Genomic DNA, 17,742 nt, shown 5'->3' on the forward strand with positions numbered 1-17,742 from the left:
TTTGAGATATACAGCTAGTTCACAACCCAAAATCCTTGCATCTTTGAATAAACACATAACATTCTCATAGACATATATTTTATGGTCTGATTTCCAGTAAAGGTAATGAAATAAAGGCAGAAGTTTATTTTTATAAAATGTGCTTGCATTCATAGAGATTTAGTTAATGAGAATATTTTAATAAGGTCTTTAGAATCATGTAGACATAAGTTCATAGTCAAAATTAGTAAATATCTTAATCTGTTTTCTTAATATCATCATATCAAATAAATGCTAGTATTGTAAGCATAATAAAAGTACTATATTTATAATAAGTTTCAGAATATAAAAGCTTCATTTTATCATTTCCATATATAACATATTTTAAAGCAAATTGTGATTTAGAATATGAATATATTTTAAATATATGATGTAATTCAAAGCAAGTTATAAATCCTCAAAATATCCAGTGGGATCTACAAATACAAGTTGTTATATACCATAAAGCACTCATAACACTTTTATTGAACTTAATATATGCACAACTGCAGAGTCTTCAATATAACGATTTACACATTCAGTCATTGAAGGGTTTTTAAAAAAAATCAAATGAGTATTTCAAAAATTATTTTGCCATTTAGAACTAGTTCTGTGTTCTGAGACAACAGTACATCTAACCATCTTTATTGATTTATTAAAGTATTTCTTCTACTTGTGTATATTTGATTCAGTAGTATGAAAACTGGTAAAAATTCCCATATAAAGCAGAATCTGAAAAAACCCTCATTATCATGCATTTGTATATAAAGCATCTCTGAAGCTTTTGAAAATAGGAGTGAAATTACATAAAGTCCATGCTGTCAATACACATGCTTAGTCTATTTGTGGAAATCGGAGTCTTTCTAGTAAAACATTTGAAATTACTTTTCATTAATTTGTATCCTTTAAAACTGGGAACTTTTATAGCTAGCGGAAGTATAACCAATTCATATCATCCTCATGATAACTTCATTTTCCTTCACAAGACTGATGGAAAGGATGAATGATAAGCGATTTCTAAGCAACTTCCTTAATGTAAAAGATGAAGGGTCAAATGGATGCAAAGAGAGAACAAAATACAGAAGAAAGGATAAAACAATCAGAAACACTGTATTTGCTTCGTGATTGCCAAGAAGTAAGTCATGAATGACTGCTAGAAAACAATGGTTGTTTTCTATCAATTCCTATCAATAGTTGTTTACTATCAAATGATAATGGCTCATCTATGTTGGTGAGCCAAGATGGTAAGTGCGGTGGCTCTATGGACATTGATGATGTAGTACTGCAAAGAGCAATGAGCCCATGAACTAGAAATCAGGCTTAATATATGTAGAGACACAAGTAATGCACTAGCTGCTCTTTTCAACTGTAATCTAGAAAGGGATTTGTTGACCATGAGCAACATGAAGCCAATATCTTTTTTTCCACAATCACTAAATGTTGATCATTATTCATTTTAACTAAAAGACCTTACGTCAAAGCATTGCATTACATTCTCAAGCTATGAGACAAAGACTAGGGCCTTATTTGTGATGCAATTGACACTCAGTTTATGTTTGCTACATTTGAGCGTATAACTTCTTATTAGATAAAATGTCCCTTGCATTCTTTCATGAGCCTTTCAGGAAACTTTAAATCTTTGTTAATAAAATTTCTACAATTTGATGCCTGATAATAAAACAATACATGAATATGAAAAGAAACAATTCTACCACAACAATCTGAATTTCAATAGATCATTTTCAAGTAAGACATATTTTAAAGGACTTTGATATTTCAGACAACTATAATAAACGATAAGAGTACATAAAGAAATATTTACCATTTTTATCCATGGAATTTGGTTCGGATTGTTTCTTGCCAATATCAGCAAAGGAACGAACAATGGGAATCCTATTGGTGAGTTTTTTCTGATTCTGGTGGTGGTGCTGTTTCATCAGTGCCTCATGGACCCTGTGGCGTACATCATCATTGAGCTGACCTGAGCTCACTTGTTGATCGAGGACCATATCTGAAGAGCGAAGGCAGAAAGAAAATGAGCACAGCTTTCCTGTAATGTTCCAGTAGTGAACCACTGAGTCCAAATATGCATACCCTAGATAATATTATTCCTCTTAAAATAGGAATGAATTCCTTTAAAAAATCTCTAAGTATGGTCTTAGAAACAGAAGTTTGTCTTTCTTTGTAGAAATGCTACACAAGAAAGATTTGGGAAAATAAACCATTCATTTTTAAATATGTAATGATCTTATGGAGTTTTATTTTTCAAACAGGAATAGTTGTATCGAGAACAAAGTGCTTTATGTTCTCCATTATTCACCTTGATGAGAGGGAATAGTATCAGGAGTAATATAAATATAATTAGTATGTTTAAAATTAAAAAGTCTCATACATATATTGTAATATGGTTTTCCTCCCTTTTTCTAGTAGAGAATAATTTCCATGTTTCTTCCTTAAGTCCATCGGTTAAAATCTGAGGCAAGGAGGCTTAGGCAACTACCTAGCTGGTTGCATTTGGAGAGTAAACAATTCTTTCACATTAATATAAAGTCAGTCCTCTCAAACCTTCCTTGATAATGTGTTTATATTTTAGAAAACCTTCTATACCCATAAATCAAAGAATAAAAGGTGAGATTTCAGAAGGCTGTAACTAAGCAGATTGATATTTACCATATGTGTCAGAAATGCCTGTAAAATGAGTAGATGAGTTCTTGGTAATACAAAGATCACCTCAATAAACCTCAGTGTAATTAATCTGCTTTCATATGATCAAATATTAACTGTATTTGATTTTCTGAGGTGCTAACTCCTTATGTAAAGCAGATTACAATGTATTGCCTCCCGCTGCCCCACTGAGTACACTGAAGATTTGAAAATTAGCAGAATCCTCCTTTCCAAACAATGTTTTCCTTCAGTGTGAAAAGGATATGACTGGGGAAACAGACTTGGATCACTGTCCCACATTCCAGCTGTGTGGCCTTGTAAAGTTGAATAATCGCAGTGTCCTTATTTCTAAGACAGAGGTAATAGCTATCTCATAACAGCATTGTTGCCAGGACATAAGGCACCTAATGCACTGATTGGAATATTGAGGCCCTCAGTAAATACTTCCCAGTACAAGATTTTCTTTGCAATTTCCTTTAAGTGGGTTATGGGTTCATGGTTTAAATTTTTTGCTGGTTTTAAATCATTTATCTGTATTTTATAATAGTATATCAAGCAGAGGCAAAGTTGGATTTATCAATAACAGAAAACCCAAATCAAACTATCTAAAACAATAAATTTCACTGGCTTACATAACAGAAAAATCAAAGTTAGGTTGGATTTAACTCCATTTCTCTGTGATTTTGTCAGCTTCCCCCTCCTCGAGGTGTGAGCTTTAACCTCAGGCTATTTTCCTTATGGTCATAAGGTGGCTGCCAGCAGCAACAAGGAGATACACATCTTTGTTCATATCAGAGATTCTTTGCCTTTTTGTGACTTTTTCTTAAAAGGAAAGTCCTTTTCCCCCTACCCAGGAACAATTCTAAGCTCAACTGACATAGTCCTGTCTATGCTGAGCCAATCACTGACAAAGAAGATGGGATCCCCAGTTGGCTTAGACTAATCAAGAACTGCCCTTCACTGTGGAGTCATTTCCCTAAACCAGAGGTAGACAAACTTTTTCTGTAATGGGCCAGATAATAAATACTTTAGGCTGTGCAGGCCATACAATCTCTGTCACAACTACTCAACTCCATTTTTATAGCATGAAAGTAGCCATAGACAACACGTACACAAATTACCACAACTGTGTTTCAATAAAACATTTTTATGGATACTAAAATTTGAATTTCATATAATTTTCATGTTGCAAAATATTGATTTTCTTTTTATTATGTTTCAGTCATGTAAAATGTAATAACCATTCTTAGCTCACATGCCTAACAAAATCAGGCAGTGGCCATATTTGCACATAGAACATAATTTGCCAACTTTGCTCTATCACTTGGCTGTTTACAATGGAAAGAGGTAGAATGCATGTCTGGGAATCAGCCATAATGTCCACTATAATTACCTCCGAAGTCTCTTCCAGTTCTGAAAATGGATGATAGTATAGAATATTTAAACTTATATCTCAGTTGTTTGGAGATCAGTAGTTATAAAACCCTTGGATTAATTTGAAATAAAGGAAATGATAAACTGTCAACATACATGACTTTACACTGCAAATTTGCTAAGATGGAAAAATGTATATAAAATATGCATTATATACTTCATAATAGGAGTTGTAAAGTAGATTATTCAGACACCAAAAGGATATCATCATACAGCAGTTTCATCTGTAAGCCATGATATGTATCCCCAGTTCAATATTCTAATCAGAATAAAAATTAATCATGTAATAAAACATGCACATGGTTATAGTTTTTCATTCTTATCAAAGCACAGTCTTTCCAGGCCTAAGCACGACAAAAAATAAGTCACTAGCTTCAAAGTTTTTCAGAGATAAGGTCTTTATATAAAACAGTTACACAAGATAAAGTAAATAGAAAAGAACACTTATCTGCTCATTAGTCACAGAAATACATAGTAAACTCCTTTAAGGTATAACATCACCAAGCAATGTCTTAATGAACTGGAAAAGTTAATCAACTTGCTTAAGAATATAACTTATGCTAAGGTGAAATTTAAGTATCAAAGGGAGTGTGATTCACTAATCACTTGCATTGTTCTCTTCACCACTGTAATATATATTAGTATTAACCTTGAAAAGTAAGAAAGGATAATGGGCCATAATGGCTTTAGGCCCAGAGTCAAGACCAACAATCTCAGCAGGCTATGATGCCTCAATAATACAGTCCAGCCTGCCAAAGCTCAACGCCAGGATCTGGATGATAAGAGAAGAAGCAAGAAGAAAAGGGATAAATCGGTCACAGTCTTCTAGCACTAAACAGGCTCCAGAAAAACTAGCAGCATTTGTGTAGAAAAACCTCAGAAAGTGAAAAAATACTTTTCATCCTAATCAGGCAATTATTTTATCATGATCAATCCATTTTGACTACTGAATGAAAGCCTCTAGAGACCATGAGATTTTACAGACTCTATATAAATCTCCGCCTCTTTAAAGATGATCATATAATTGCTTTGTCTTAAAAATCCATTGTCTTCAAAGATGCTGGAGGAGAAGTGGGCAATAGGGGGTTCTAAATTTTACAGTTTGGTTGACACTACTAACAGGAGTGTATGTAATAAAAATGTAAACTACCATAAGAAAACTTACTTTCCAGACCAAGGATGGTAATAGCATAGGCATTATAAAATATATATATGGCTATTAACATACTCCCAAATCTGCAGAGTATATTCAGTGGAGCAAACTATGGATTTTTCCCTTGATGAAAGATTTTAAACAACAAGAGTTGTTTTAATGAGTTGAGAACTATGATTGCTAATCTGTCCATGGTACTAACTTTGGTTTGGTTTTAATATCTTACCCTCATTGACAGCAATAGGTTAAAGTAGACATACTACAGAGGTAATATTTCCATTATTAATCTTTACAGTGCTGAATTTAAAAGAGATTAACATAAACCGTAAAATTTCCTATAATTTATATGAATATAATTGAGAAGCATTTTTAATACAATTAATCTCCATATCAGAATAAATCAGGATAAGAAAATATATCTGGAGAATTTTGGATTTGAAAAGTTAAGTAATATTTTGAAGGAAGAAGTTTAAATTTATTGAGTTCCTTAAAGCATTGGGAAATAGACACTTTTAAATTAACTTTATCCAAAAGAAAATCCTACTTTAATTACACCAGAAATTCTTGACAGACCTGCCAGATACAAATGGGATTTTCTCCTGCTAAGTCTACAAAAATCTCTTTAAAGCATTATTTAAGAGTCTATTAAAAACATATCAGAACATTGATATAAAAATCCTTGACCATTCTAAAACAATATCTGGGTCATATTCCTCTACTAGGAAATGTCTAGAAAACATTAAGCTGCAGAGCCTGTGCATTTGCAAAGTACTAGGGCTTAGAGCCCTTAAAGATAAACTATTATATCTAGATTTTACAAAACAGAAACTAGTGACTAATACATTAGCAACTGCCTAACATATAGAAAAGTATGATAAGAGGTGAAGAAAAAGTTCCAAATCTTAAAGTTAATCACTATGGTCCCAAATTATCATGAAATAGAATAAAACAAAATTTATGATTATAGATTAATCAAAAGAAATTATTCCCATCTCTGCAAGTGTTACCTGTAATGTATCACTTTCTATTTATCTGTTTATAAAATGGAGGAAATAGTCTCCTCCCTACCTCATAAGGTTTCTGTGATAATAAAATATAGTAATGGATGTGAAAATACAAAGTTAGAAGTCTTCAAAATGTAAAACATTTACTACACACTTAGTAATACAGCTAAATTGTCACAAAGTAAAAATATCAATAAGTAAACAATAAGAAAATAATTACAAGCTATCAGAGAAAATGTATTAATGAGATTTTATTGAGGGCAGAAATAAATACCTTTGGATTAAATACACCAAATTAAAATTACTCAAAGAGAGAGAATCTCTTCTTATTAATGATTGTAAAGGAACCTAAGGAAACAACATCAACACAGGTACTTGTAATCCTATTTTTCTACGTGGTGTTAACTCTAAACTACTGACCTTTTCTGAATGGCAGTTTACACTGTTGTACACTGAAAATGGGACATTAAAAAAGTTGGTCTACTTTGGAGGCAGAAAAATACAGACTAATTAGAAGAGAAGAAAGAATACTAAAAAGCTATTTGGGATATTGAGACTTCCACTGAACTACTTTCATTTGTGAGAATAGACTTAGAAAATGTAATTTGCTTTAAAAAGCTAGATTCAACAGAACTAACAACCTTTACATATTCTACAGAGTTGAGCTTGGGGAAGAGGCCAGGTTTAGGGAAAGGAAGCATAAGTTTAGACAACAAAACCAAGCTAAGGTGATAAACAACAGAGTTTTAGTCAAATTATAACAGGAGAATATTTCCTGGTAGAAATAAATTCCTAAAGAAAGCATTAGAAATTACATGTTTTAAGAAATTTAAAGCCTGGTAAAACTATGAAGAGAATTTTCTGAGGCTAATTTTGCCTGGTTGAGGAATTTGACAGCTTCATTACATACAGCCAATCCAAAACTCATTTGAATTAATCCATTTTCAAAGGTAATGCCATCACTGACATAAGTAGCAGAAATAAACTCCTTATTTTGAGCAAGACCTTTAACCTTCTGAATCACTTTATTTATGAAGGATAACAATAATAATACTAAGCCCCAAGTTTGTTTTGAATATCAGAAAGATAGTTGTAGAATTACTAAAAAGAGCTTCCTAAACTGCAGAGTACTAGGAAAAACCCAGCCATTTCATTCATAATTAAAACATAAAAATTTTTATTGGGTATCAGCAATACCCCATAATGTAAAGCTAGGAAATTGAATTGGATGGCTACTATAACAGTGTTCTCAGGAAGTTTGCTAATTTCCATGTTAATCATTTCCTTAAGTCTTGATTTAGTGTGACCTGTTACTGTATCCTGTGTTCTCCCAAAAAGTATACTGTATTTAACTTTATATCGTCGTTTAGGCTCTAGTTCTGTATTTTAAAGTGTAATCTCTTTATAGGTGTTGTATGAAACTGAGGGGAGGAAAGCTCATCTTTCCTGTTTTTTGTGTGTGTGTATTTTTGTTTGTGCTTAATATTGTGAGCCAAAATATCTCTCCATGCTTACTTTTTTTTCACACATATTGCAATGTGTGTATGCCTATCAGCACCAACAACCAAATAAATAATTTTAAAGGAATTAACAACAACCATTTCAAGCCATCTCTTTCTTCAGACAGTAGTTGTAGTGTAATAGAAGGAACATGGAGCTTAAAGTCAGAGGCCCTTAAATGGAACTTGAACCATGAAAGTTTCAGAATTTCTATTTTCTTATTGAAATATGGGAATGCACTTACTTTATGAGGTTATTCTGAAGATTAAATTAGATACATTATTTTTCTAATACAATATTTTCTTGTTTATGTGATCCAGAAACACACAGAGTGTTTTGGGTTTTTTTCCCATCTCTACAATATAATTAAGACACTGAAGTCTCTCTGAAGTCTTTCTACTCCACAAATAAATTCCACATGGAACTGCTTTTATTTTTTTCCAAACTAGGAATTTTTAAAACTGCCTGAGTCCTAGCTTTGTTTTTATTTTTAAAAACCTCCATTAACCATTTCATTTATACCCTTACAAAACTCATTTCTGTGTTTTTTTGTATTATTTTGTTTTTACTAAAATGTGTTTGTCTTCCAGCTGAAAAGATATAGGAGTTCTTTGCTTTTATTTCCAGAGTAACAGTAAGATGCTTCCTAAATATAACTGCTTGTGTGATATAGCCATAATAGACTTCTAGTACAAATCATTCATCCCAGAGGCAAGCCATAGTATTCAAATACAAACTAATCTAAACTGCATCACTTGGCCTCCTCTGGAATTCAAGATTTTTAATTCAGTTTAAAATAAATGGCCATACCTTTCTGTTCTATTCTAAGCTAACATTTTTCCTAATTACTGAAACTTTTTCATTTGGTTATTTCATGTATTTGAATATTGAAATAAATCAATCTCTAGCTTTATGGATTTTTCCTTCAATTTTCTAATGGTGACAGTCTAATTACATATGATGGTGAGAAACAGTATATGCTAAATGGAAACCAAGGTATATAGATTCTTGTTCTAGACTTGCCACTGGCATGTTAGACCATATTTCTTTGAGATTCAAATTCTTTTATCTTAAATGAGGTGGTAAAACAAAGTTATTTTTGAGGTCTCATACACTGATCACGAGAATAAATTTCCTAAAAGTCACACGTGTATAGAAAAAGGGAATTACAAAAATCAGCTGTACCCACAAGTGTGAAATAGACGAAGGAGAATAAAAGGATGTACCTGCAATTTCTTCTAAAGTGTTGGCATGCATGTCCAGCAACACAGTTCCATTCAGAATACAACTTCTCAACTCAAACAAGCTGTGCAGTGAAAGAGTGGCCACATAAGGCTTGCTCCACCTTTCCCCTCCATCTTCCACATCTTCTTCAAACTTCAACCACCTATACAAATAAATATTACTATAATTTTTTAAAATTTGTAACACGTTTTTATTTCACCATTACCCTGCTATAAAATTATTCTTAAAACAAAGCACATTAAAAGAGGGCCATTCCAAGATGAAAAAAAAAAGAAAGGGGGGTGAATTTTAGCCATAAGTATAAAACAAATGATTTTACTACCATAAAGACACTGATATTTATGGCACAAATATTTCCATAAAACATGCATTGCATTCACTTTAAGAGATCTCCCTTCAGGCATTAAATTACCTAATTTTGAATTTTTCCCAAGTTACAAATAAATATTATTATCAGCACATTGAATATTACATTGTAGATGAATGAACCTTTATCCCAACAATAAAAGGGAGAAGTATAAAGCTATTCACATTACTTCTTGGTTTCAAGGATTTCAGAAGTAAGTAAAAGCCAGCCCAAGTCATCTGGTTTATTTCATTTTAATTCCATTTAACAAACATTCTTTTTGTCATTGAAAGATATGTTTAAAACAAAGAAAAACTCAGTTTTTTTAATTAATCTTTCTAGCACTGAAAAAACATATTAATATAAATGTTTAGTCAGTGGTCACAGGGAATCTGTTGTAGAACTAATAAAGAGAGTATACTGCATGGAAAGATAACGGTGGTTGAAAAAATGCAAAAGAAAATGAAACAGTACTCATTTTTCTTTTAGTGGGAGGTCTTAAAACAATATTTGAATCTCTTGACAATTTTGCCCTTTGATTTTTAGGGAAGCTAGTATAATTTGGGGACTATTCTGTAGGAAAAATACTTATTAGGTCTGTTTGAATGAAATCTAGTGATTGTAGTCACTTCCTAGGGACTAAATTAATGAGAACTGAGCTCAGCCCCCATTCCCTGAGTGTTCCTGCCAGGGCCAGAGAATAGGAAAAGAACCTTGATAACATGGTGCCAAATGGGAGACCACTGCTTTCTTGGAATGAAATGAGTAGTAATATCTGAGATTGTTTCTAACTAAGATAACTGGAAGGGATAAAGAGAAATCAATGATTTTACTGCTCTGGCACTAGCACTAAATCTCTTATTCTTTTAGGGACTTGCTTTTTAATTTTAGTAGATAACCAAATTAATTCCACCATTTCTAATGAACCCTAGCCTAAATGCCTCTCCTTTCTCCATCCCCCACCATTTTCCTCATTTTTTCTCTCCTCGTCACTTTTGTGCTAACTTCCTCTCTCCATGCAATATCACTCAAACTTCTTATCTATATGATATTTTATTACTGTTTTGTGTAATCAAATGACCCAACTCCAACTCCAACAGAGGACATCTTGTATAGTTAAGAACCAGTATATCGGCCAGCTAAAAAAACTAACCAAAAGGGCTAGTCAGAAAGATTAGTGTGTAGAGTTCCAAGAAAGATAAAGACAGCTATGGATCTGTCCTCAGAGTTCAAGGACGAAAACATCAGGAAGTAAAAAGGAAACTAATAGGGAAGAACAGTTATGCCTGCCAAAAATTTACAGGCATATATTTATGCCTATCATAAGTCTAGAGAATGCTTGAAGGTTGAAAAAACTTATATTTAAGCACCAATCACTGACAGTGTCTCTTCAAATGGTGACAATTTTATAGAGTATTTTTGTCTACGCAGTTGGGAATTTTTTCATTTTAGTGAATCTTAACGATTTTCAGCCCTTTACAGGGCCATAATGCATCACAGATCATGGGATGGTCATTAATACTGCTCACCAACTATAACTAGTTCTCCCTCTCTTCTTAGTAAAGAGTAGGATATCACTACCTGGCTTTCTTTTAACTGGGTGAGGCCACTGTTGACAAAGAATTGTGAGCAGAAATTATCTGTGCCACTTCCAGACTGGAGTTTTTCATTGCTAGGATGAGACCCTCTGGAGCTCTTTTTCCCTCTGTGGCCACCAGCTATGTTCAAGATGTAGGCGGTTCTATCATCCAGAGTCTCTGAGTAACGACTAGTGCAGTGGTGCAAGCATCCACTGATTCAGGATGGACATGTATCATGAACCATAAATAAACCTTTGTGATTTTAAGCTTTTGAAATTACAGGATATTTTTTCTAGCATAATTTAGCCTATCCTAACTGATACAAATTTTAGCAATTCATACCAGCATCAAGTTCCTAATTAGAATTAATGGTGAGAGTGAATATACTTTTGATAAATATAATAACCTAGTATTTCTTGTCAGGTATAAAAGTAAGGCCATGGTCACATTGTGAATGTCAATATCTCCAAGGATCAACCTCTTGACAGACATTTTGAAATGGGATAGTACTGTGGAAAGTGCATCGGACTAGTTGGGAATAAAAAAGAAATCTAGGTTTTGGGCTCTACTCTATATCTAAATTGCTGTGTGACCAAGGAAAAGTCTTTCAACTTCTCTGGGCCACAGTTTTCTCATCTGTAAAATGATGAGACAAATTCAACACATTCAAAACTTGTCCAAGATCACCTAGTCACTAATCTAGTCAAACCAGATCAACTCCAACTGTTCTTGTTTTTCTCCAGAGTCTGTGCCCATTTTCTACCATAATACAATTACTTCAGTTGGATTGATGGACTTTTTTAGCTCAGATATCTTATGCTAAAGCCTATAGTGAAAACAACGGATTTAACATTTAATTTTCGTTCTTGTCTGGAACAAATCTCAAGTTGAAAAATGTTCTGTGTTCTCTCCCTCTCGTCTTATGTTATCCACAGAAGGTGTACCAAGAGAGTGGACACAACTTTTATTAAATCTTCTGTCACCTTATATACTACTCACATATGACGTGGTTTTTCAGACAAAAAGAATAAAAGAAGGGAGTCTTTACAGCGTCACTTATGCTGGTGTTATTTTGACTGAAGAACCTTGTTAGATTTGAAATCTAGTTTCCAGTCTGTTGTGTAGTAAAGAAGAATTAGGGGGCTTCCCTGGTGGCGCAGTGGTTGAGAATCCGCCTGCCAATGCAGGGGACGCGGGTTCGAGCCTGGTCTGGGAAGATCCCACATGCCACGGAGCAACTGGGCCCGTGAGCCACAATTACTGAGCCTGCGCGTCTGGAGCCTGTGCTCCGCAACAAGAGAGGCCACAATAGTGAGAGGCCCGCGCACCGCGATGAAGAGTGGCCCCCGCTTGCCGCAACTAGAAAAAGCCCTCGCACAGAAACGAAGACCCAACACAGCCATAAATAAATAAATAAATAAAATTTTAAAGTGCGTTAAAAAAAAAAAAAAGAATTAGGGTCATAAAAGGGTGTAATTCTGTTTGGTGGACTATAGATTTCTCATTTCTGGAGCTCTGGTACTTTCTGTCATCTTTCTATATAGAATTGCTACTAAAATGTATTTAAAATTTTCACTCAAGAAATCCTGAAACGAGTGTTGATACATTACTAAGAAAACCATATTGTTTCTTAATTACTTAAGTATAAATCTATAGACTGACCCATACAATAATATTGTTTGTAAGTTGTAACAACGCTAATAATAAATTCATTTTTAAATATCCATGGGCTTCTTGATCTATGCAAAATGATCCAACCCCTTCTTCTAAGGGAATTTATAGTTAAATTTTACTTCCAGATAACAGTGAAAATAATTAAATAAGTAACGAAGCATCTACATCATTTTATCTTGGTTCCTTTGAAAGGGAATATTTAGATTAAGAATCTTGAGAAGATATGGGGGGGGGGGTGTACGTGTGTTTGTGTGTGTGTAAAAACCACCACCATAATCAAGATACAAAACTGTTCCATCACCACAAATGAGCTTCCTTTATATTCCCAATCTTCACCCTGTTTCTTTCCCCTGGTAATCATTAATCTGTTCTTCATCACTATAGTTTTGTCATTTTGAGGATGTTATGTAAATAGAATCATATAGTTTGCAACTTTTTGAGATAGACATTTTTTTCACTAAAACACAATGCCCTTGAGATCCATCCAAGTTGTTGTATATATCAATAGTTTGTTCCTTTTTATTGTTGAAAAGTATTCCACTGTATGGATGTACCAAAGTTTATTTAACCATTCACCCACTGAAGGATATTTGAGTTGTTTATAGGTTTTTGCGATTACAAATGAAGCTGCTATGAACATTCATGTAGAGGTTTTGTGTGAACATAAGTTTTCATTTCTCTAGGATAAATGCCCAAGACTGTGATTGCTGAGTCATATTTACTAATGCATGCTTAGTTTTATAAGAAACTATCAAACTGTTTTCTAGAGCAGTGCTACCATTTTACATTCACGCCAGCAAGAGCTGAGAGATCCAGTGTCTCTATATCTTCACCAGCATTTGCTATTATGACTTTTTTTTTTACTTTAGTTATTCTATTAGGTGTGCAGTGGTATCTCATAGTGGTTTTAATTTACATTTCTCTAATGACTAATGATGTTGAACACCATTTTATGTGTTTATGTGCCATGTGTATCTCTTCTTTGAAAGGCCTGGTTTTTTGCCCATTTTTCCAATTGATTTGTTTTCATACTGTTGAACATTTAGAGTGCTTTACGTATTCTAGATATAATATTTTTGTCAAATATATGGTTTCCGAATATTTTCTCCCTGTCTGTAGTTTGTCTTCATCCTCTAACAGGATTTTTCACAGCAAAAAGTTTTTAATTCTGGTGAAGTCCAATTTAAAAATATTTTCTTTTCTTCTTTTATTCAAAAGATTGTGTTTTTGGTATCATGCCTAAAAACTCATCTTGTAGCCCTAGGTCCTGAAGATTTTCTCTTATGTTTTCTCTAACATTTGTATAGCTTTATGTTTTACATTTAGATTTATGATTAATTTTGAATTAATTTTTGTATACACTGTGAAGTTTAGATTGAAGTTAATATTTTTTACCTATATGTAGATCTCTAATTGTTCCATTACCATTTGTTGAAAAGACAATTCTTCCTTCACCTTTGTCAAAAATCAGTTAGCTGTACTTGGGTTAGTTTTTCTTAGTTCTCTATTCTGTTCCATTGATCTACATGTCTATCTGAGAAGACATTTTAAAAACAAAAACTCCTTCCTTTAGAATAATTTCTTTCAAACTGGGGGCTTGATCTTTTAGACCAAGAATGGAGACTCTTGTGAGTTCCAAGCAGTTTGGATGGCCAAACATAAGTTATATGCATGGATGGTTGGATATAAGCATAGGTTTTATGAGTATTACAGGAGGAAACATAAGATACTTTCCATAAAAAGGAACCCACAAGTTACAAATATCAAGTTACTAAACATTTCAAGATTCAGTGTTTTATGCCAACTCCAGAATGATGCCAAAAGCTTTAAAAGATATTTAAATGAATATATTTTAAAGATACATAAGTATATCTCTCTTTTCTGTTTTTCATTCCATTTCATACTCCAAAGATAGAAATTAGCAGGTCTAAGAACACACCAAATCCTGTTTTAAGATGTGTAGTCACTGAATATACTGTCAGTTACAAAATTCCTGGTTTCAGTTAATGACCTAAAGTGCTGCAATTTATTCCAGTTTTCAAATAAACTCAGCTGACATTTGTTTGAATAGCAAACCAAAGCAAACAAGAGTCTCACAGGCATGAATGAGATGTGATGGACAATGAAAAAAACAGAAATTGTAGGCCAACTTCATGACATTTTCTATGGGGGAGGGGTGGATTTAAACTCTGTTGAGATTATTTTCATTTCCTTCAGTATGTCTGTGTCTCTTTTCATCCATAATTAACACATTGGAATCTCTTTCTACTAAGCAACAACAACATAAAATAGGTGTTTCCTGAATTCTTTGAGGATTAAGTTGATGATAATCTCCTCTACAATACTCATATTAGAAATCTACAAAATAAAATTCCTCTGCAAATTAGAGATAGATGTTTTCTACAGAATTTAACTTTCTGTTTATTTTATTCTCACTAATTTAGTTTAACTTTTCTAATAATTTTTATTCTCTGATTCTACCCAAAAAGGGAGTAAAGGAGTTACCATATCATCCAAAATGACAGTCTTGGGGGAAGTCATGAATTCTCAAGAGAAAACATCCTTTTTGGGTAGAGTTAAGGATATGGAGGGTGAAGGGGGAACATGGTTAGAGTGGGGGCTGGAGATTAACATATGTAATCATAAAGTACCTATTTCAAGAGGAAAGGGGTATTAAAATATATCCAAACTTAGAGTTTATTGACATTAGCTGTTCTTAATTCATATTATTTTCACACCTCACATTGCACTGAAAAATCCTGATGACTTGACCCTTTACCAATTTTAAATATCAAATACCTCCACATCATCAATAAAATTGTTTTGATGTAATAATCTTTTTCCACATTACCATGTATGTATCAGAGGCCTAACTGCTATCCCTTTCTTTGCCTCTGCTGAGCTCATTTGTGGGAAGCATTTTTAAAGGGCAACCACAGTGAGTCAAGCATGTTGTCTCCACAACTGCACAGCTGTGGTATCTTTGGGTATTTTTCTATTAATAACATTATATGTTATTTATAAGCAGGACAGTGTAATTGTGTTGATTTCATTAGCTCTGTCATATGGCTTCTTTTAGGGTTTTTAAAAAGTGAACAGCTGGTTTTCACAAACATTTATTAAATAATTATTATTCAAAAATTTAGCTTCAAAACCTGAAACTTTGCTTAAGTTTTACTTGGCAACAACAGTGGGCATGAATTATTCAAGATGTGATACGTGGCAGGTGCAATGTGCTGATAAAATATCCTTTTTATTTCTACTATTAGGGTAGAAAATTATTAATCCCCCTGGAATACTAATCAAAAGAAAGAAGTACTTCAAATGGTTATGGTAATGATTTATTAGAATTAAATTGCATTTGAAAAATCAGATGGAGTCATGAATTAACTAAACTTAGTTTTGTGAGATGAACTAGGGCATCAAGAACAAAATTACTTCCACCACTTTAAAACCTACTCCATTTCTAAGTCCTCAGTAAACACGTTCTTTTCTTCCCTGACGTATTGTGTCTCAGCCAAAATTCATCTACTCTCCTCTTCAATGTCTGTTACTATTTTGATTGTTCATCAGATGTCTCCCAAACCTCAAATACCTGCACCGTGCATAAGGTTCCAGAAGCAGGGCTAAGAACACAAGTCCTATCTAACAACATTAGAGAATACTAATAAGTAACTGGGTCACCTCTCTCACTCTTTATAAATAAACAGCAACATATTTTGATGGCTTAAGATAAACATGTTGTTCAAGTTAATCCATTAGAGCATGATAAAATCCTACCTGCTCAATTGTGGCACGAAAAGAGCTAGATTCTAGCATTGCTCTGCTATCTCCTAGCTTGATGAAGAGTGGGAAAGTTACAAGGAAGTTACTGCTTAAAAGGAATAGATCACCATTTGATCTGGAAGGTGAAAAATCACCAACCATTTTAATAATAAGGGAGTTACTCCTGTCAAAACGCATATTCCAATCTTACTTCTCAGCTCTATTCTGAGGGATGAGAGTGAAGAAAGAAATATAAAAGAAATGCTTCCAAAAAGTACTTCTCAGCAATTGATTAAAGAGATTCTAACCGGAGCTGTATCGTCATCATAACCACCAGATCTCCTTCCTTCAAGTCAGCCAGGAACACCTGTTTCTTAGAACCAGCTGAAGATGGATGCCTCTAGCCTTAAACAGGGAGGTTTGCACTTCAAATTCCTTATCAACAACTCTTTAATCATGAAAGAGCTAAATGTATAACACTAATTGGTGGAGAATATGATCACATATTGTTTTTCTGTCATCAAAGAAGATGAGCACACATATTATATCCTTGAAAATAATACTTAGTTTTTGATGCAGTTGGAAGAAAAAAATTAGGTAGATGGTTCTTAATCTCAAAATTTGCCAGCTCATATAAAAACTGTTTCAAATTTAGTTCTATATTTAAAATATTATAATAGCATCAGAAAGAATTTATTTACGTAGTTTTTTCATTAAAAAAGGTAATTCACACAGAATAACATACCACCAGTTTAAGGCATTAAAAAACACAAGTAAAAACATGAATGACTTGAAATAAAACAGGTAAAGGAAATGAACAGCTAGTTCTCAGGAAAACAATAAAAACATATGAAAAGATGTTCAATCTCACTTATAATTAGAGAAATACAAATTAAAACACTGAGATTTATTTTGCATCTATAAAATTAGCCAAAATTTTTACAAGTTTGATGATTTTGTGTGGCAAAGGTTTGGGGGAAATAAGCATTCTTATACATTGTTGAGGGAAGTATAAATTACCAAAACATTTTATGAAGGCAATTTTGCAATATCTATAAAAGTAAAAAAAAGTCTGCTCTCTTTGACACATAAATTCCACTGCTAAAAATTCACCCTACATGAATATCTACAAAATAATCCCAAAATATATGTGTAAATGATTATTGCAGCAATGTTTACAGCAAAAAAACCCAAAGCAACCTAAATCCCTATCAAGACTGGCTAAATAAATGAAAGTTCATCCATAACTTAATGTGATGCAGTCATTAAAGAGATTAAAAAGACTGAGTAATCTGTATTGATAATATGGAAAATGATCCAAATATATTAAGTGAAAAAAGCAAGGCATGAACGCAGTAT

General features: G+C 33.1%; 1 protein-coding gene across 12 annotated transcripts in view; it reads right to left on the bottom strand.

The window, feature by feature from the left end:
• SLC4A10 (solute carrier family 4 member 10) overlaps positions 1 to 17,742 on the bottom strand; it is a 301,412-nt gene that overhangs the window by 122,502 nt on the left and 161,168 nt on the right. For 11 of the 12 annotated variants that reach the window (XM_082395267.1, XM_082395273.1, XM_082395276.1 and 8 more), the window contains exons 5-6: positions 9,000 to 9,160; positions 1,841 to 2,029 (exon numbers count right to left, since the gene is read on the bottom strand). In XM_082395267.1, the coding sequence (XP_082251393.1) occupies positions 1,841 to 2,029; positions 9,000 to 9,160 (350 nt within the window). Of the gene's footprint in view, positions 1 to 1,840; positions 8,886 to 8,999; positions 9,161 to 17,742 lie in introns of those variants that run through there. The other variant, XM_082395268.1, reaches the window with a different exon arrangement.

Source organism: Balaenoptera borealis (assembly GCF_965194805.1).
Source record: "Balaenoptera borealis genome assembly, chromosome: 6".
NCBI classification, from domain to species: Eukaryota; Metazoa; Chordata; class Mammalia; order Artiodactyla; family Balaenopteridae; genus Balaenoptera; species Balaenoptera borealis.